The sequence below is a fragment of the Microtus oregoni genome, unplaced genomic scaffold, assembly GCF_018167655.1.
Source record: "Microtus oregoni isolate MIOR12 unplaced genomic scaffold, Mior012 000020F_ref0000438, whole genome shotgun sequence".
In the NCBI taxonomy this organism is placed as follows: domain Eukaryota; kingdom Metazoa; phylum Chordata; class Mammalia; order Rodentia; family Cricetidae; genus Microtus; species Microtus oregoni.
In genome coordinates this window covers 4618241-4639367 of record NW_024543079.1, presented here as the reverse complement: position 1 = coordinate 4639367, position 21127 = coordinate 4618241, and the positions used below count along the sequence as shown (strand labels likewise).

The window sequence follows — 21127 nt, the reverse complement described above, 5'->3', positions numbered from 1 at the left end:
AGAAAGAGTGCCCATGATGCTTGCTACTGGGTCTCCAGGGCTCTGCTGGTCCTGGACCTTCCCAACACCTACAGCCTGCTTTTGCAGTCACTCAGGAATGTGTTCTGTTACTGACAAACAAGGAGCCCCAGTGGGTCAGTCCACACTTCAGACTAAGATGGAAGCTAGATCCAGAGAGGGTCCGTGTTAGGATGGAGTCAAGTCTCCATCCATTATAGGCTTTCTCACTCATCCCAGCAACATTCGGGAGACCTGCTCTGTGCCCAGAGCTGCTCTACTACAGCAATTTATTTATTATAATATTTTAATTTACTCTTTGGGAATTTCATGAATATATAGTGGTGTGGGAGGTCCTTCTGTCTATGTGTTGCTTTTACTGGTTAATGAATAAAGAACTGCTTTGAGCCTATGGCAGGGAAGAACAGAGCTAGGCAGGGAAAACTAAGCTGAATGCTGGGAGGAAGAAGGGCGGAGTCAGGGAGATGCCATGGAGCCCTGCTGGAGATAGATGCCAGAACTTTAGCCGGTAAGCCCCAGCCACAGTAATACACAGATTAATAGAAATGGGTTAAATTAACATGTAAGAGTTAGCCAATAAGAACCTAGAGCTAAAGGGCCAAGCTGTGATTTAATTAGTACAGTTTCTGTGTGATTATCTCAGGTCTAAGCTAGCTGGGTGACCAGGAACCAAGAAGCAGTGGCCTCCCTACTACAATATAGAATATATTACAAATCCAATTAGTGCTGCCAGTAAGTACATGGTGTGGGGGTCATCCACTGAAGTATGGGCAACCCCCCAGGAGTCACACCCCTCAATAAAAAGGAGTCCCCATGCCAGTAGCCATTGGCTGCTAATAGCTCCTCAGTCAGGAGTGAGGCCTCATGTGCCCCTCCCCAGTCCATTCCAGAATATTGATAGGCTTATCTAGTACAAGCAACCACAGCGGTTGTGAGTTCATAAGGGCAATGATGTATTTATCATGTGTGTACGTGTATGTGCATGTGTGCACACATGCGTACATATGTGTGCATGTCACAGTAAACGTGTGGAGGTCAGAGGACAATCACAGGGGAGTTGATTTGATTCTTTCACCATGTGGCAGTTGGGAATAAAGCTCATGCTGCCCCAAAGTGTCCCCCTGCTTCCCACAGAGCTGTCTAGACATCGTAAGGTCCCTGGGGTGACTGATCTGTGTGCCCCAAATTCAGACGCTGATATCCTAGCTTCTCAAGGCCAGGAGGTGGGCCTTTGGGGGTTCCTGTGGTTAGACCTCCTGGATGGGTTAGTGACCAGTGAAAGACACCCTCGATTGTTTTCTTTCCCAATTCAGTTGTCCTGCAGAACTCAGACTGGCAACCACACGTCTGTTTATCTAGTCTGAACTTAATTCTCCTTTTCATTTTTAATACTCCTGAATGTACTTAATTCAGAGAATTATATTAAATGTAATAATCTGATCTTATACCTGAAAAGAAAATATCTAACCTTTTCCCCTTTCTTCCTTGCCTCCTTCCTTTCTTCTCCCTGTGTGTGCACAGTTGTGTGTGTGTATGTGTGTGCACATGCATAATCCTATGTACACCTCTGGGGACATGCAGGGCACAGCACAGCCTTTGGCACTGGTCTTCCCCTTCCCCGTAACTGAGGCTGGCTCTCCCCTTTTTCTGCTGCCGTGGACTAGCTATAATTCTTGTGCTTGGTGGGAGGAAGCAGGAGGATCAAGAAGTTCAAGGTTATCCTTGCCTACATAGTGAGTTTGAGGGCAGCCTGGACTACATGAAACTCTATCCCAAAACAAAATAAACGATGAAAAAGGAAAGAAATGATGCCATCTTAGTTACTTTTCTATTGCTGTGATAAAACGCCTTGGCCAAGGCAATTTACAGAAGAAAAAGTTCATCTGGGACTTAAAGTTCCAGAGGGTTAGGGTCCATGACCATCATGATGGTGAACATGGCAGCAGGCAGGCAGACATGGTGCTGAAGCAGTAGCTGAGAGCTCACCTCTTGACTTGCAAGCATGAAGCAGAGAGAGCTAACTGGGAACTGTGTGAGTCTTTCGATACCTCAGTGCCCACTCCCAGCAACACACCTCCTTCGGCAAGGCCACACCTCCCAATCCTTCACAAACAGTTCCACCAACTGGGGACCAAGCATTCAAATATATGAGCCTATGGGGGCCATTCTCACTCAGACCACCGCAGAGATGATCTGTTGTAGCCATAGTTACAGTGATGTGGTTCATCCCCGTGTGTTTGTGATACAGATGCTGTGAAAACAAATGTGAACCTTGTGTTTCAGAACAATTATACAGGCTTTGGGGCTAGTACCCCTTACACCCCATTCTGCTTTTCTCCCACTCTCCCTCTCCACGGAGCAAACGTCTTTGTTCAGTCTTCAGAACACTTGATTCTCTTTTACTGAGTGGGGTGCTGCCTGACTCCCTGATTCCAAAAGTCAATCAAGAACTTGAAATTTGTCATTTTAATCTTGTGGTTATTATTTTACTATGGGGAACTCCAGACCACTCATGGCTAATCAGAGACCAGGTTCATAGCCAAGGGCCACTGGATACTAAACAAATGTGCCCCTTCTCTGACATTCAAAACCCAGCAGAGCATCCCGTATTTTCATTTACTAAACTTGATAAGTCTAGATGGAACAGCCCTGGAGGAGCAGAACACAGCAAAACGGTTTTTTTCTTATATTTAATAATTATACTTATTTACAAACTCAAACTTTCCGATAACTGTAATTTCTGAGGATTTAGAGGCTTCTAAGTCGGAGGAGTGCTGAGGTGAGTCCACAAGCAGAATCTCCACGTGGATGTTATCAGGGCAATCTCCCTGGAGCTGAAGGAACTGGACTATCCTGATCCGCCCCAAACTTTCAAGACCTAGGCTGTAACCGCACCTTGCCGGCTCCTCCAGGCCTTCCACTCGCCACGATTTTGCGCACATGTCACGTGAAAAAGCAGATTGCACCATCATTATGTAGATAAGAAAATCGAGGATCTGAGGTGGGCAATGTTCTACCCAAGGTCAAATGGAGACCAAAGAGGAGTCAAGCAACTTAAGCCCCTGTGACTCTGGAGCTCTCGTCCCCTGCTTGGGCTCCCTGGGTCTCCAGGTGCCCGTGGCGCAGGCCTGTTTGTCTAGGTGGTCACTCCGATCTTGTCTCCTCTGGAGCCGGCCCTGCAAGTGGCTAACTCTCCTGGCTTCCTGGACAGGAAAGAAGGAGGCAGCGATGGCATGCCTCAGGCGCCAAGCATAGGCCTGCAGCAATAAGGTGGCACCTGCTAACAGCTGCAGGGCACCTGCGGTCAGTGCGGCCCTGACTCGGGGCGGTTGAGCCTGAGGTAGGTGGCAGTCGTGGGGTATGGAGTATAGCTCCCACTGGAAGGAGTGCTGTGCTGAGGCAAACTTGCTCTCCACGGGAGGCTGGTTGAGGATGAAGAAGATGAAACCTAGGAGTTTATATGAGGCCTTCAAAACAGAGAAAAGGATTGAGTCTGAGGCGCCATCGGGCCAGTCCCTATCTCTGCCATCTACAGAATGGGTCAAAGGCACGACAACTATAAATCAGTAGCCAGCAAAGGGGCCCCTCACAAATGTTACCCAAAGTATTTTGGAGAAAACTTTTAAAGTTGGGGATGTATCAATGACTCAGACGGTAGAGTGACTGCCTAGCATGCAGGAAGCCCTGGGTTCCACCCACTTACTGTGTACACCAAGGTGGTAGCCCACTCCTTTGATCTCAGCACTGAGAAGGCAGAGGTGGGTGGAGCTCTGTGGTTTTGAGGCCAGCCTGGTCTGCTTTATCGAGTTTTAGGTCACTCAAGACTACATAGTGAAGACCTATCTTTAGAGAAAAATAAGTCCCACCAATCAACGCTTTGGTGTTATGACGGTCTCATCAGCTTGATAGAATTAACGGTTAGCAACGTACACTCTGGGTGTATCTGTGAGGGTCACAGATCTTGGGGGGGGGGATCAGATCATGGGGGCTCTGTACTAACCAATGATTTGATTGGTTGATGGGTCTACAGCACAAAGGCCTTGTGGGAAGGAGGTGAAAAAGTAGGAGGTGGGGCCACGCTGGAGAAAGCAGTCCCTGGGGGGTGGCTGGGAGCCGCACCTTGCCCTGGCCCCTTCCTATGTTCCATTTCTGTTTTCTTCTTCTCCGTGCCTCCACACCATCTGCCTATGACTCCCAGGCATGTCCCAAGATGATGACTCAAGCCAGCAAACATAGACCAAAGCCCGGGACTGAACAGACTCCGCCCACCTGAATAATTCCGAGAGCAGCCCCCTCCGCGTACTTACGTCATACTTGACCGTGAGAGTTACGGGGATGGTGGGCAACTTCTGAGCCCAGGTCACAGCTGCCTGCGCCAAGAGGAAGGCCCCATAGTCTGTGGCCGCTGTCACAGCTGTAGCGACTAGGAGCAGTGCCAGTAGCCCCAGCCTGAGAAGACAGCTCAGCAATTCCTCATGCGACAGCTTTGGCTGGGCTGCGTGGAGCAGCCAGGGAGGTGGAGAGGCCAGCAGATGTGTGGCACCAGCCTGGGCCAGCTGCTGAACCAGCTGCCGGGTGGCATAGATATTATCGAAGCGCAGGTCAGTGAGGTAGCGGTGAAGGTACCAGGCGGACTCGCCTAGGAGGCCCAGCATAAACAGCCCGGTGACCACCCGCTGAGTCCCCAGTGCTGCCTGGGTCAGGAATTCCAGGCCGGAGAAGTCCTCCTGGATCTGCTGAGCGGCCATATGCATGTGAAGGCGGAAGGCTGAGCTGTTGCCCTGTGCCTCAAACGCCAGGCTCCGACTGCCTGCTTGGCTTGCTGGGCCCAGCGCCTGGGATGCCAGGCCCAGCTGGTAAGTGGTATTAAGCAGACTCTCCAACGAGCCCTCAGTAACACAGCTCAGCACTTGTACGGCTGCACCCAGGTTGGCTAAGACATTGGGCACCACGGCAACAGCCAGGTTGGCTACACTGTAGGACAGGAGTAACTGGCGGCCCTGCTCGGAGCCCAGGGTAGGCACACTGAGTGCAAACAGGCAGCGGATGGGGGGCACCAGGCTCAGGTTCAGGAAGACCAGGAGCCCACAGACAGTGGTCACCAGGGCAGGGGGTCCCTGAGGATAAAGCTGTGAAGAGACCAGCCAGTGATGAAGCAGGCCTGCGATGACGCTGGCCAGGGAAGCACACAGGAGCAGCTGTGTCAGAAGTTCGCTGCAGCTGGTTGGGAGGGGCCGCGAGAAGGCTTTCCAGGCAGTCTGCAGCGGGGCAAGCGCCTTGTAGATCCCCAAACGCCAGAATTTCCATCTGTACACAAGGAAATAGGGGAACTCTGTGTCAGGAGGGGGTGGTGTTCCACCAGCCAGGTTGCTGGCAGAACCTACTCTCATAGTCACAGGGACAGGCACACCTTCAGATAGATCAATCAGAGGTATTCCACCTATGGGGGCGGAACCAATCAGAGCTTTGCCCAGGAAGTCTTTACAGGGTTGTCAGTCAAAAACCTAATGTCTCCAATACTTGAGAATGTGGGGCTGGGTGTCTAGACTGGGGCCATGGTTGCAGGCTCTGAGAGCAGCAGGTAAGTTGTGGAGGGGGAATAAACATGGCTGAAAGACAGAACGTAGCAAGAAGAGAGAATGATTCCCTTCCCCCACAGTCCGTGTGACTCACTGTTGGTCCCATTCATGTTCTTTACAGATCTCAGTGTCACCTCCATCATTTACAGGCAAGGAAAGGTACCAGTTGGTCTCTTGGGGACCTTTTCTCTTCAATCAGCCCTATATTAATCACATTTATTTATTTTTTATTTACTGTGTATTACACATGTGTGTCTGCATGTCAACATCATTCATTCTCCACCTCGATTTCTTCATTACATTTTAATTTTGTGTGCACATGCTTACATGCCTCTGTGCATGTGTGCGCATGTGTGTACAGGTGTGTGCATGTGTGTACAGGTATGTACAGGTGTGTGCATGTGTGTGCATGTGTGTACAGGTGTGTGCATGTGTGTGCATGTGTGTACGGGTGTGTGCATGTGTGTACAGGTGTGTGCATGTGTGCATGTGTGTATAGGTGTGTGCATGTGTGTGCATGTGTGTACAGGTGTGTGCATGTGTACATGTGTGTACATGTGTATGCATGTGTGTGCATGCATGGAGGTGTGCACATGTGGGTATGTGGGGGTTTGTGGGTGCTTGCATGCCTCTGTGTATGTATGTCTTTGCTTATGTGTGCATGTGTGCATGTGTGCATGTGTATAGACATCAGAGGACAACTTGTAAGAGTCACAGGATGATTTACTTCCAGTATCTGTTTCTTGCCTTCTATCACGTGGGTTTTAAGGACTGAACTTGGCTCTCTGACTTGGTGTCGGCACTTTACTGGCTGAGATGTCTCACGGGCCCACCACCACGTTTTTCTGAGGTGAGTCTCTCACTGGCCCGGTGCTCACCAATTTAACTAAATGGCTGACCAGCAAGCCTTAGGGAGCTGTCTCCACTTCCCCAGAGCTGGGCTTGCAGCCAGAGCTGGGTTCACGGGTGCGTTCTCTCACGCCTTGCTTTTTCGCATGCATTCTGGCATTGGCATCAGGTCCTCACACTTGTGCAGCAGGCACTTTACTGAGTGAGTTGTCTCTCCAGCCCTCAACGAATATCTGTTCAGCGATTACTGTGAGCTTAGCGTTGGAGACGCGGCAGTAAGAGAAGCAGACTGACTCTGACCTCCTAGGCGCTCACACTAGTGACAGCAGAAAGGAAGTTACAACACAGCTGGATTTAGGGGTCAGTGTGGCAACATTTTGTTTGTATTTTAACAAGTAAAGCTTGCCTGAAGATCAGAGTACAGAGCTAAGCCACTAGAGGCCAGGCAGTGGTGGCACACACTTTTAATCTCAGGAGTCAGGGGACAGATGAATCTCTGTTAGTTCAAGGCCACCCTGAGCTACACGAAATTGATCCAGTCTATAAGAGAAACAGCGTTCACACAAAGGTGATCCCAGTACTTGGGATCACACCTTTAATCTCAGCACTAGGGAGGTGGAGGCAGGAGAGATATGAACAGGTGGAGGGAGGAATACAAGGTGGGAGGAGACAGGAGCTCAAGGCAGTCTGAGGAAAGGGCACTCTGAAAGGCAGACAGTCTGAGGACGGGATCGCCCCTTTGGTCTGAGCATTGGTAGAGATGAAGAACTCTCTAGAGGCTGGCCGCTCTGCTTCTCTAACCTTCAGCTTTAACCCCTATATCTGACTCTGGGTTTTTATTATTGAGACCAGTTAGAATTCCTGTTACAGGTCAGATATGAAACACGGACATCTGGTTTATCACTGCTGTCTTTGCTGCAGGTGGCTGGGTGGAACTGGACACCCATCCACTGCCTCCAGGGCTTTACGTAGGAGTGCGCCCCCTATAGGCGCTTGTCACTGCTGCACACCCGGGAGTCTTCAACCCCTGTACCCCCTTCCTGGCCCCCAAAGACATACATACTACACACTACACACAGCTTGATTCGTTTGGGAATGGGGAAGTGAAATAATGTCAAGGAGCATAAATGCTTTTAAGAACCGGAAGCTATGTCAGGTGCTCAGTCAGCCGGGTATTATCAGTGGCAGGGAGTGTCATAGCTTTCTCTCTGAACAGCATCCTCTGCACACCCCTCTTGTTCTGTTCCCGCACAGCCTTACAGCCATGGCTGTTGTTTCCATCTGACAAGGAGGAAACCGAGGCCAGAAAGGGGAGGGCTCATTGGTGGTCTCAGCCGGTGAGGGGGAAGACTTGAGACCGGAGTTAATGCCCGTTTCAAGGGGCTGCTGACTTTTCTTGCCCGTGCCCCTTGTGTCCCAATCCCTGAACCTACCCCAACCTGATGAGGTGTTCCACGGCTCCTCTGTTGTCCCCCATGGTCTTTGAGAGCTGAGTTCAGGCAGCTGCCGCGACAGCCATGGCGGGTGGAGAGGAAGTGTTGGGATCGTCTGGTAGCTTCTGCTTTCGTCCCTTTAATCAGACCCTCCTTGCTGCCTCATCCTGCCCAGCCAGGGGCCCAACTCTTGGGGGCTGGACCAGCTGTCTCATCCTCTCTTGAATGGCAGTCAGGAGACGCCAGGGGTGGGAGGAGGAGGAGGGTGAGAGGAGACATATTTTCCGAGCATTGCCTGTGATCCTGAGGGAAGGAAGGTAGAATTAGCCTATTTCTTGGAGGAAGAAACTGAGGTTCAGGGAAACCATGCAGCTCATTCACAGTAACACCAGACTAAGAGCTCCACTCTGCTTTCCTGTCCCTCCTCCCATAGTTAGGCCTCCCAGAAAAACCCAATCCTTGATTCTGGGGATGAAAGCCCGCAGGAGACCCACAGGGACCCGCTAAGGCCACACTGTGCTGTTCTTAGCCACCACGTACAGACACGGAAAGAGAATAATAAATGCAGCCTGTACTGAAAACTGTAGGTGCTCAATAGTTGCACGAGTCCCTGTGGTGATTGGGGGGTAACTCCAGTCCATCCCCACCTGGCATGCAGAGACTTCTCCCTAGCACCAGTCCCCCATCACTGTCTATACCAGGACTGCACCCAAGAGGCCTCCTCTGTCATGGGAATTCCCCACCACCACCACCACCACACATACACAAAGAACAGAGCTGCCAGCCAGCCAGCGTCCCTTATAAGGATATCCTGCTGAGTCATGAGCTCAGGCCTGATAGGGAAAGGGACTTCCCTAGTACATAATTGAGGGAGACACCTACGACCAAAGCTTCAGAAAGCAGTGAACCCCTCCAGGAAGCCAGGAGCCTTCACTCATCCACTCCCACCCATGCCCAAGAAAAGTTTTGGCACACAGTAGAGCCCAGAAGCTGTCAATCCTCAGGTGTTATGGGGCTGCAACTCTCCTAGAGTTCACATCAAGTTGCCTGGGTACCAGCATTCTCCATGGGACACTCACAATTCGGTGCCAAAATGACCAAGGTTGTAAAGCCAGGAAAGAAGGAAATAGTAAACAGGGAAGGGAAGAGAGGGAGCAGACAGACAGACAGACAGACACACACACACACACACACACGGAACGGGGGCCGAGAGACATTAACACTTTTATATTGCTGGCCAGTCTTATAGGAGGCTTGGGTCCTCTGCTGTCTAGTGGGCTTCAAGGAGCTATTCAGCTGGCCTCTTTGTAGAGACAACAGATCTACCTGCAAATGCAGGCTTCCACACGTTGTGCTATGTGACCTTGAGCTAGGGCTGTTCCTCTCTGAAGTCTCGGCAGCATCTGCTACGTGAGAACAAAGCACCTATTCCATGGGTTTGGAAATACAAAGTGTTCAGCAGGCAGTACATAAATGTTCACACCATAAACCCTTCCCTCTGGGTTTCAGCCTTGCCTGGGTGAAATCCAGGCTGCTCAGACTTGACTGCTCAGGCCAGATGTTCTCCATAACCCCCAACCCCATCTCCACACCCCAGCTTGGGTCTCATCAGGGTTTGGGACTGCATCCCATAAATCATGGCCAGCCTCTGCCCAGCTCCGTAGCTGGTTGGTTAGGAAACAGAGACCATTTGGGGAAGCCCCAGGTGACTGAAGGGGAGCTGGAGCACAGAGCCTGGGGCGCAAAAGGCAGGAGATATTTGGGGGTTCTTTTGGAAAACGTGCATCGTCACCTCTACTCAGGCAGGGCTGGCCTGGCCTCAAGGCCCACAGCATCCAGAGGGGCTTGAGTCACCAGAAGTCAACAGGGCTGAGCTGGGTGTGGGAGTTTAATCTTAAAGGAATCAGAGGCACGAGATGAAGAGGAAGTAGAGAGTCTTCGGCTATTCCCAGGGCCACTCAACTCACAGCCCGTGTTGTGTCCTGGTTCCCGGGGCCACTCAACTCACAGCCCCACAGTGCTTTGTGTCCTGGTGCTTTTTAGCAAAGGGGGGAGAAGGTGGCCGCAGCACACATGGCTGAGAACGCCCAGGTGGCTGTAACCTTCCCAGCAGGCTGTGGCGATGTCTCAAACTCTAACGTCTTTGCTGTGTAAGCACAAGAACCTGAGTACCAGCCCCAGAATCCATGGAGAAAAGGCAGCCAGCAATGGTGACATACACTCATAGTCCAACCTGGGCAGGTGGAAACAGTGGGGTGCCTGGAGCTTGCTGGCTGGCTAGCCTGACTGAACTGTGTCTTGAAGTTTAGTGTGGTCAGGGGACAGCTGCTGAGGGTTGTCTCTGGCCTACAGGCACTCACATTAGTGCACCCATATGCACACGGACATGGACACACACACACACACACACACACACACATCTTACCAGAGACAACCTAACAGAATCAGAATGGGAGCCACCAGCAAGAGCCATAGAAGTTGTTTCTGGTAACAAAGTAAAAACTGAAAACCAGCAGGGTAGTGGTGGCGCACACCTTTAATCCCAGCACTCGTGAGGCAGAGGCAGGCCTGGTCTACAAGAGCTAGTTCCAGGACAGGCTCCAAAGCTACAGAGAAACTCTGTCTCAAAGTAAAAAAAATCAAAACCAAAAAACCAGAAACCATTAATAATGCATGTGTGTGTCCAAGAACAATCTGAAGAGTTAGTTTTATCTTTCCACTGTATGGGTCCTAGGGATTGAACTCAGGTCAGAAAGTTTTGCAGCAAGCACCTTTACCTGCTAGGCCATCTTGCCCGCCCTGAAATCCCTTATAATAAAGTATTTGTCCCACTGAATGTATCCCAGATATGATCTGCTTAGCATGTAAGAAATACACAAGAGCATGACAGGATAGTTTATATTTATTTTTGTATCACTACAAGTACCCGAGGGGAGTCCCTCAAGCTGTGACCTAAATGATAGGTGGACAAATGGCAGCCTCAGTCTCCCAAGCCCTAGGAAGACAGGTGTGCACCACCACACCCAGCTTAGCATTTTGTTTCCCAAGAAAGATAGAAACCCACATTCAGAGGTGTTATTCCTGACACTGAAGTTTGGTGACAAGTGTCTAACTGGAGGCAAAGGAGAGAGAAGAAAGCCTTAGCAGGCACTGATATGGGACTGGGGAGCACTCTGACATGGTGAGCCATGTGCTGCAGGACTGGGGAGCAGTCTGATGGGGTGAGCCATGTGTTGTGGGGCTGGGGAGCATTCTGACGTGGTGAGACATGTGCTGCGGGACTGGGGAGCAGTCTGATGGGGTGAGCCATGTGTTGTGGGGCTGGGGAGCACTCTGATAGGGTGAACCATGTTCTGTGTGGCGGGGGAAGCACTCTGATAGGATGAGTCATGTGCCATGGGATTGGGGAGCACTCTGACAGGGTGAGCTATGCGCCATGACTGTAGAGTCTATTCCTTCCACCCCACTCCTCCTCCCTTCCCTGTGCCCAGAAGTGACCTGGAAAGGCCACAGGAAGGCTCTGTGTGTTCTGGTGGATCATGTGGCATTGTGTGTGCATACTTGGCCAAGTCTTAGTACCAGTGGTGGTTCAACATTATTCTGGCTGTTAATGTGAGGGTGTTTTTGATTAGATTAACACTGAGGTCAATGGCTTGGGGTAAAGAAAATGGCCCTCAGGATAGGGATAGGCCTGGTCCAATCAGTGAGGGGAGGGCCTGAGAAGAAGGGATGGGGTAGGGGTGGGGTCTTCAGCAGATGCTGGTCTTCTAATACCAACTGCCGTTCTTTCTCCACTCTCAGCTTGCTAGTCCCTGTGTGCTTCATCCCGCCAGGTGGGGGCTTCACCAAGTCTCCACAGCTGTGAGCCCCCTAAGACACATCTTCTTCTCTTTTCCCTTCAGTGAGATGCAGCGGCCTTCACCAGCTGAGATTTCAGTCTCTACAATTCCTGTCAGCCACAAACCATAGGCCAAAAACATTAAATAAATTAGAACTAAGATCTTCAACTCCTGTTCTGAATGCAGTTGCTTACCAGGTCCAGGCTGGGACCTGGGCAGTCACCTGAAGAGGGACCCCAGAGGGGTAGTGACTACTGGGGTCATTCCTGTCCTAACCAAGTTCTGTCATGTTTAGGCAGCCACCAGCAATGCCACAGGGCCTTTGCTCATGTTCTGGGAGGTGCTGAGATGCTGGGGCCTCCACGGAGCTCTGCCCAAAGGTCGAGGTGTAAATCAGCCAGTCAGTCCCAAGGCTGCCATGCTGGGTGGGTCACCGGGCGCTGTAGATGACAAACCAGGCTGGCATTGACTTGTTGGCCCTTCCTGACTTCTGGCACTCCTGGCAGGCCACAGATGGAGCCTGGTGTGATGGAGGAAGGTCATTGGCTAATAAAGGCACTGCCCTGGCCCATTTTATTGGTTAGAGGATAGGTAGGAGGAGAAAACAGGACAGAACACTGGGAGGAAGAGGAAGTGAGGTCAGAGTCTCGACAGCTTTCCTCTCACGAGCAGACGCCTGAGAGAGACGCCATGCCCCGCTCCCGGCATGAAGCTCCGACCCAGGATGGACTAGGCTAGAATCTTCCCAGTAAGACCGGTTCTCACAGATTATTAGAGATGGGTTGATCGGGATGTGAGAATTAGCCTGTAAGTGCTAGAGCTAAAGGGCCAACCAGTGCTTAAAAGAATACAGTGTCTGTGTAATTATTTTGGGGCATAAGCTAGCCGGGCAGGCGGCTGGGGTGTTGGGGACGCAGCCTCACCGTCGCCCTTATTACTTCATATGGCGCCCACGTGGACAGCTGCTTCCACATTAAGCCTGAGACAGCTTGGGAAGTAATTCTAGAACAAAATGAAAGCATTGTGCCTGGTTTCTTGGTAGCAGCAATTTCTCGGTTCTACTCTGCTTGCTAGAGGCAAGCCAGCGCTCTCATCTAAGAGAGGCTTCCTGACTCAGCTTTAGCTGCAAAGCCTGCAGCTCATTAAGAGGTCCTGCCACGAAACACTTAAACGGTGTTGTTGACGAAAAGCTGAACGCATGCTTTTCGGTTTTCAGCCGTAGCAGGAAAAAAGCTGCGCCGTTTAAAAATGCCGGCTTTCTGAGCTGTCCTGCCAGGACAAACTCTGACTCTTTTATGCAGGCAGTTTGTGCGGTTTGCGAGCACAGGCTGCTGAAGCTCGCTTGCTGGCAGGGACCTTGAAATGCCATAGAGTTATAGCAGTAAACATGGCTACAGCCAGTACCTCAGCCATGAGGTTGGAAAGCTAAGGAATGGACTGGATCTAGCTGGCAAAGCCACGCCTTTAGTCCTACTGAGATCGCTTGGTGAATTAAAGATTCATGTGGTCAGAAAAAGAGAGATATACAGTAAAGAGAGATTCAAAGACAGAGAAAAATTTCTGAATGGTTTAAAGTGTGTTAAAAATATATGCAGACTAAAAGTTGAAGTTCTTAAAGTAAAAAACAAAAAAAGGAAGAGAGTTGTTGTGTGTAGTAGCACACGCCTTTAATCCCAGTGCCTAGAAGGCAGAGACAAACAGATCTCTGTGAGTTCAAGGTGTAGTAGTTTACACCTTTAATCCCAAATGCCTGGGAGGCAGAGACAGGCTGATCTCTGAGAGTTCAAAGACAGCCTGGTCTACAGAGTTACTTCAGGTCAAAGATACAGAGAACCTGTCTCAAAAAGCAAAGAGTTGAAAGTAAAAATAAACAAAATAGAGGTTAAAATAAAGCGTACAAAGATGGAAAATACACAGAGACTTTTGATACTGTATGCTATTATGCTCTCTTTGAATTGTTTAAATGCTGAGGAAGGAGAAACAGATGCTAAAAGATATTTATTTATAAATACTGCTGAACTAATCCAACATAGATATTATGAATTTGGATCTAAGGATATGATACTTTGGAAAGGAGTTTCTTATTTTGTTTTCACAGAGGATGAGACGCTGTTCATTTCTTCTACTCTGATTTGGTATGATGGACCACGTCCTCCTGAATGGTTCCTGTGCACGCCTTCAGAAAATTGCTTCGCTCAACTGCCAACTGAGATAAAACTAGCACACAGGTTATACCATGAAAGACCTAATTAACGACGCCCCCATTCAGCAGGAAGCAGTTTGGAGAGAAATAACTGCGCCCATATTCCCAAAAAATGTTTATAAATGTTCTTTTACATTTAAAGGGGGATATGATATAGGTATGAATAATTTGCATTAGTATAGATTTTGCTTTATTGACAGAGATTTAAGGTCAGTTTTGTTATATGTATAAGTGTTTCTGATTTTGATTAAGGTATTGTGATTGTGTAGTTCATTTAAATATGTACTGTATAATTAAGAAATATAGGTTGTTAATGGATAATCATCGATAATAGTAAAGCTTGTAGTCATGTTAATTAGATTTTCTAGATATATAGAGATATATTTTAGATAGACATTCTTCATGTCTTTCAAAGATTACAGAATAGGACTTTTCATGACAATGAGACACGTCTGCTCCTGGCAGCACCAATCTACTTCAAGAGGAAGATGGGCATCGAAGAGGCACCTTATGGAGTTTGATAGCCATTTGGGCAAGAAACTGCTCTTGCCTGGACTATTGCATAAACTGGACACAGAGAACCCGCAGAGAGAGGACTACTGAACTTGCCTAAGGTGAGATGATCTTTTGGGGTTCCTGATTCATTTTGAAAGAGTCTGCGAGACATTCTGCAGGACACAACAGATAGTGACTGAACTGACTTTGAATTTTCCTGCTTTATGGAAATGTCTGCTGGATACCATGGGCCTGAAGGCTGAAGATGGATGCCCCAACGGTACAAAAGAACTTTGGGTGACTGTCCAGGCAGCGAGATGTCTTTGTCATTTCTAGAACTAAGTTTCTTAGTTCTTGTTTACTTAGGTAATATATCTTTCTGGAGTCTTTGATGGAGTTAAGAATAGTTAGTTATAGTTATAGTTTTCCTTAGTTATGATAAAGATTATTGTAACTTTTACTTGATAACTGTTTTGTTATATGTAATTTTGCTATGTTAAAGCCTTTTTTTTGTTTAAACCGAAAAAGGGGAAATGATGGAGGAAGGTCATTGGCTAATAAAGGCACTGCCCTGGCCCATTTTATTGGTTAGAGGATAGGTAGGAGGAGAAAACAGGACAGAACACTGGGAGGAAGAGGAAGTGAGGTCAGAGTCTCGACAGCTTTCCTCTCACGAGCAGACGCCTGAGAGAGACGCCATGCCCCGCTCCCGGCATGAAGCTCCGACCCAGGATGGACTAGGCTAGAATCTTCCCAGTAAGACCGGTTCTCACAGATTATTAGAGATGGGTTGATCGGGATGTGAGAATTAGCCTGTAAGTGCTAGAGCTAAAGGGCCAACCAGTGCTTAAAAGAATACAGTGTCTGTGTAATTATTTTGGGGCATAAGCTAGCCGGGCAGGCGGCTGGGGTGTTGGGGACGCAGCCTCACCGTCGCCCTTATTACTTCACTGGTGCATTTCGTGTGACTCAGTCTTCCCTGTTCCCACACCACTGTGGTGAGTGCCTCTGTCAGGGCCCTGTGCACAGCCAGTCAGTATAGGGGATCAGTGACGCCCTGGAGACTAGTCAACGGGAGAGGTAAGGACAGCTGACACTGGGAGGGACAGAAGTTGGACATTCAAGGCCCAGTTGATAGCCCAGAACCTGAGGTCATTGTTCCATCCTCCTCCAGACTCCCCACCACCCCCATATTCTCCTTTCCACAGAGCTACGAGTGTCCAGTCATTGTGCCCGGCTTCAACCCATTGCCACCTCCTCAGAGAAATTCGCCTGAAACCCACAGCCTGTGTCAGCCCATCATGTGGCCTCTTCAATGATGACTGTCACTCATTGGATCTATGTCTATGGCCCCACCGCTTGCTCTTTCTTCTACATTTGAGTCAGCACATCACGGGTTAAGTGCCTATTGAGTGGACCAAGCCAAGGAGTAAAGAAAGGATGGGGGGCATGTTCAAATCTTTGGTCAGTTCATGGGTCAAGTACTTACTGAGCGCTGGCTGTGTGCCAGCCAGCACCTGGCTCAGACATTGGAGTCCCATCAGGGAGCCAGAGAGTGGCTTTTGTTTATACTGTACAAGGTGAGGAGTGTGATGAACAACAAACTAAATGTCCTGGGGAGTGGTGGCACACGCCTTTAGTTCCAGAACTCTGGGAGGCAGAGGCAGGGGGATCTCTGTGAGTTAGAGGATGGCTGGTCCACAGAGTGAGTTCCAGGACAGCCAGGGCTGTTACACTGAGAAATCCTGTCTTGAAAAACCAAAACAAAAGAGTAAAACGTAAAAAATAAACACCCCAGCAGCCTGACAGCTGCTGAAGTATGAGTGTGCATAGGGGAGACCGTGCAGAAAGGCAAGCCGGAAGTCAGTTTTGCAGAAGTTCTAGGCCAGGAATCAGGGGTTTTGTTTTGAGAGACCAAGAATCATCAAATCCGGTTTTGACCAACATTCTTTATTTGAGTGCATTTTTGATCAGCAGTATCAGAAATCGTGAATCTTGTAGTCACAAGGCTGTGGGCTTTTTGGTGTGTGGTCTGTCCCTATCCCCCGAGGGACACCATCATCCATCCCTGGAGATCTGGAGCTGATTCAGTCTGGTAGTATCACCTCCAGCTCAGGGGCCCATCTGCTCTGGGAAAGAACTCTGACTCATTTGTGCCTTATCAGAAAGCGTCCATCCCTGGGATGCCCACCCTCAGAAGACAGTGAAGGCTCTGCCCTCGGCTGTCCCCACCCTGCGCTGTTCACAGGATGCCCGAAGCTTGATCTGGGAGTAAGAACAGCAACTGCCTGCTTCCTGGCTCCAGCCTCTGCTGGCAGGCTATCTTGGGGTCTCCATCTACAGACATGCCATAGTTTTCTTCAAGGCCTTGACTGATCTTCAGATTTTTCTCTCACCCCCTAAAGACTGTGACCTTCGCAATTTAGACATATTGACCATTGTGGGGTGGGAGTTGAGAGGCCAAACCCAGCTGTGAGGGTAAGAAACAGCTGGCGGCCTGCAGCCACAGAGCCCAAGGACCGCAGATGGGAGGGTCCTAGATTGATAATGAGGGCCTAGCAGGGCTTGACCTAGAGCTTTGGCCTAAGGGAATCAGATGAGGAAAGAGAACCCTAAGCATCTTGGGTAGACACTTGAGCTAGGGTTTCTCAAACCTCCCATGATGTTGCTTGGGGGACTGGAGAGGCAGTGAAGAGACTCCCGGAGGCCTGTGTCCTCCCTCCGCCTCAGGGAATGAAAGACAACCTCCAACTGCTGGTTGTCTACAGGAGGAGATGGCTAAACAGAAAAGGGCAGAATCCAGTCTGCAGTAAACAGCTGTAATATCTGGCCTAGATTTGTAGCCATAATGCCTCCCCCAGCAGAGTGGTGATGTCTTCAGAGACCTAAAGCCAGTGGCAGCCATAGGCAGGGATAGCCCCCGACCCCAGGTGTGCAAGACAAAAGCCATTTCAGGTTTGTCCCTCATGGCTGAAGTGGACGTGCCTGCACCCTGACCATAGACCAGCTTCGTGAGAAAAGCCTCTTCCTCAGGCAGCAGATCCAGGCGACAGCTGGTGTTGCGATGCACGAGAAAGAGAGAGAAAGTGCCGCAGACAGTGAGCTTGAGGCCCGAGTGGACCACTGGAGGGCATGCATCCTTGCTTGCTGCCTCCAGTCAGATTACAGAAAAGAATTGCTCGATCAGCTTGTAGGGTCCTAGCAGCAAGTGACAGCAACAGCCCTTGGGGAAGGCCCAGCACAAAGGGAAGTCCCCAGCAGAGCTCAAAGGATTTGAACTGTGCTGTTGGTCAAGGTGGGTGGCAGGGCGGTGACGTTGGCAGAGTGGGTGTTGGCCCAGTCTGGGAAGGTACCCAGCTGGAAGATGGTCTGTGCCCAGGTGTTCATGGCCAGGCTGAGCAGCAGGACGCCCATGAGGTTCATCAGGAGGCCGGTCCGCACCTGCAGTGGAAACCGAGTGAGCAGAACAACAGCACAGGCCCTCAGAAGCAGGTGGGAGACAGGGGCTCGGCCCACAGCTGGCAGTGCACAGCTGGCATTGCACACTGGCTTGGCCCACAGCTGGCAGTGCACAGCTGACTTGGCCCACAGCTGGCAGTGCACAGCTGGCTCGGCCCACAGCTGGCAGTGCACAGTTGCCTCTTGCTATAGCTGGCAGTGCACAGCTGACATTGCATAACTGGCTCAGCCCACAGCTGGCAGTGCACAGCTGGCTCTCTCCACAGCTGGCAGTACACAGCTGGCAGTGCACAAGTGGCTTAGCTCACAGCTGGCAGTGCACATCTGGAAGTGCTGTAGCCAGCCACAAGTGTAGGCCATGGAGGCTTCCCAAGACCCAGGCTGGCCCTCAGGGCAAGTGAATCCTCCACTGAGGGTCTCTAGATGCCAGACACCTGGCTATGGAGTGGACTTGGGTTATGCCCATTAGCCACAAAGGTCACTTCAACAAGGTTATAGATTCCCCTTTAAGACAGAGAAAGAAGAGCCTTGCCCAACAGTTCTATCTGATCATTATGCTCCTCCCCACATTTAGTGTACCATGTAGAACACACTCATGTTCATATGCACATACAGGCACAGGTGCACACACACACACACATACATACACACACTGGAAGTTCAGTTAAGGAAATTCTTCCCAAAGTGAAGAATTGAGACAGGGTCTCATGTAGCCTAGGCTGGCCTCAAATTTACCACGAAGCTGAGGTTGGCCTTGAACTCCTGATCTTCTTGCCTTTGCCTCCCAAGAGCTGGGATTACAACTGATTTTTCTATACTCTGCCTATCTGCTGTTTCCACCGACGTGTTTAGACAGCGCCTTGATTTAGGACTCTCTCCGTTCTGTTATTATGAAACTTGATGAAGCTGTTAGCACACTGAAACATGCTTTTGGGGCACCCGAAGTCTGTGTTCCTGGCCATGTTCACTTATATTTGGCTCCAAATAAATCATCTCTTTTCCTCACTGAGGTAAGAACTGTTTCAGCTTTGACAGCTACAAGTTCAAGGCCAGCCAGGATACAAAGTAAGACATCTCAATTGTTCCAGGCTTGCATCCTGGAAGCCCAGACTCTACATCTAATAATGTCATTCCTCTCAAAGTCCATGCGGTCCCAGAGGCCCTGGCTCTGGGGATCTGATGTCACTGCCCCGGGCTAGGCTCTCTCCTGGAAGAATTCCCCACCCTTCCACCCTTCATGGCCCCTAGAAAGGCTGGTGGGTCCTCTCCACAGAAGTGCCATCTTGGCCATCCCTTCATTCTCTTTAGTCGCCAGCATCTTCTACCATCTTCTCACGTTGCAATTACGAAATTTATATATTTTTAACACTTCCAATCAGCCTCCAGCCATGGAAAGGATTCTCCCAGGAGGCGGGCGGCTACCTCTTCTGCACTGCTGCCCCCCAGTGGCTGGAACACAGATTACACTGGACAAACCCAACTAAGGAGAGAGGACTGGAGAGATTTCCAACTGGGGGCCTGGAGAGACTTTTCCAACTGGGCGATGCTGGCTCCTCTGGCCCTCCACTCACCTTCCCCCTCCTCTTGCCAGGCCACTGTTGGGAAGGCCCAACTTACCATGTCTTTAACCAGCAAGTGTCCACTGGCGAAGGCAATGGAATTGGGAGGCGTCGAGACTGGCAGCATGAAGGCATAGGAGCAGCCAACTGTGCCCGGGATCATCAGGTACAAGGGGTGCACATGCAGTCGGATGGCCTGGCCCAGAGAAGTCGCAGTAAGAGACCAGGGCAGTTGGATAGAGAGTGCCAAAGCTACAGAGAGTGCCAGAGTAACAGAGAATAGTAGACACTCCGTGGGAGAGGGAAGGAGACAGAGAAATATAGCCAGATGCAAACACATGACACGCAGTCTTAGAGAAATGTGAGCACCTTCTTAAGGTCAGGGATGACAGGGCCACACTGCATTTGACCAGGGAGCAGGCAAAGAAATTTATTTAGAAGCTCTCTTCCCATGTGAGCTAGCGTGTGGAGCTAGGGTCCTCCATAGTCACTGATCTAGAGGTCCGAGTGGGACCCAAAACACTGCATCTCCCATAGGCTCCCAGCAGCCAGGTTACAGTTCGCCCAGGGCCGGAGGCCAAGAATGAAGGCTCACATAACCAGGCTTTGCCTTGCCCTTCACTACACCATCCTAGAAACTACCATGGGGCACCTTCGGTCAGAGCCTGGCTGGAGTTGAGAGACCAGGAGTGTGCACCCCCTGCCCCCGGTTAAGCACTGCCATGTTCCCAAGATGGAGAGCTCAGTATACTCCACCCAAAGTGTGGGCATTTTCTTGATAGGCTCTACCATCATCCCCAGTCAGCAAATATTTTGATTTGGATGAGAAGCCATATTTAAAAGCAAATGTCCTTTACTGGTATCTTTTCTAGAACCTACCAGTTACAGACTTGGCAGATTTGGAGCTCTCTCCCCTCCTCCACACCACCTCACACCATCCCTATTTCCACCTATTCCCAGGTGTCCTAGACCCTAGAACAGGGTCTGACTGATGCAGTCCCTCTCCATGAGGGCCTGCGGACTCCCGGATGCCCAGGCGGAGGGCCATTTGCTCACATTCAGCACAGTTTCCAGTGCCCATGCTTTTTCACCTAGGAACCCCCAGGTGAACCTTGTCTTGATGTAAGTGGCCTGTGCACACAAGGGAGGACCAGCGGCACTGCTGGTGATCACTCTCTGGAATTGTCTGCATGTCCTTTATGACAGTGCTTAAACAGTCTATCCATTTACAGTGGAATCTGTGTCAGGGGTTAAAGAAAGAACACACATAAGTCTGTGCCTGATACAGTGCCAACTCCATTAAAAACGGAAACATAAAGAGATACGGAGATGTTACAGTGTCAACTCCATTAAAAACGGAAACAAAGAGATACAGAGGTAAAGCCAAGCCACCTCTCAAGGTGGATACGGCACTGATAACACTGTTTCGTTTTGTCAGCTTTGGGTTCTATGGTGGGTGTCCTGTTGCTTGCTTTACTTTAACCTGTTTAAATATAAAACTAAACCATGAGTTTCTGAGACCCCCCCCCCCTTTGAGACCAAGTTTCTCTATGTAGTCCTGGATGTTCTGGAGCTTGCTCCGTAGATCAGGCTGGCCTTGAATTTACAGAGATCTGCCTGCCTCTGCCTCCCAAGTGCTGGGATTAAAGGTGTGTGCCACCAGATCCGCTGGCTTTTAAATCCTATATGAAAT

At 50.0% G+C, this 21127-nt stretch overlaps 2 protein-coding genes across 3 annotated transcripts in view; both read right to left on the bottom strand.

Annotated features, from left to right (window-relative positions):
* Positions 1–3041: 3041 nt before the first annotated feature.
* Positions 3042–5408, bottom strand: LOC121460341 (osteoclast stimulatory transmembrane protein). Its single transcript, XM_041670688.1, has 2 exons — positions 4326–5408; positions 3042–3485 (listed from the first exon to the last, which is right to left on the bottom strand). The coding sequence occupies exons 1-2, from the start codon at positions 5406–5408 to the stop codon at positions 3042–3044; spliced, it is 1527 nt and encodes a 508-aa protein (XP_041526622.1).
* Positions 5409–16352: 10944 nt separating this feature from the next.
* Positions 16353–21127, bottom strand: part of Slc13a3 (solute carrier family 13 member 3) — a 60506-nt gene continuing 55731 nt past the window's right edge. For both annotated transcript variants that reach the window (XM_041670025.1, XM_041670026.1), the window contains 2 exons: positions 19493–19630; positions 16353–17857 (listed from right to left, as the gene is read on the bottom strand). In XM_041670025.1, coding sequence (XP_041525959.1) covers positions 17681–17857; positions 19493–19630 — 315 coding nt within the window. In that variant the 3' untranslated portion in view covers positions 16353–17680. The remainder of the gene's footprint in view (positions 17858–19492; positions 19631–21127) is intronic.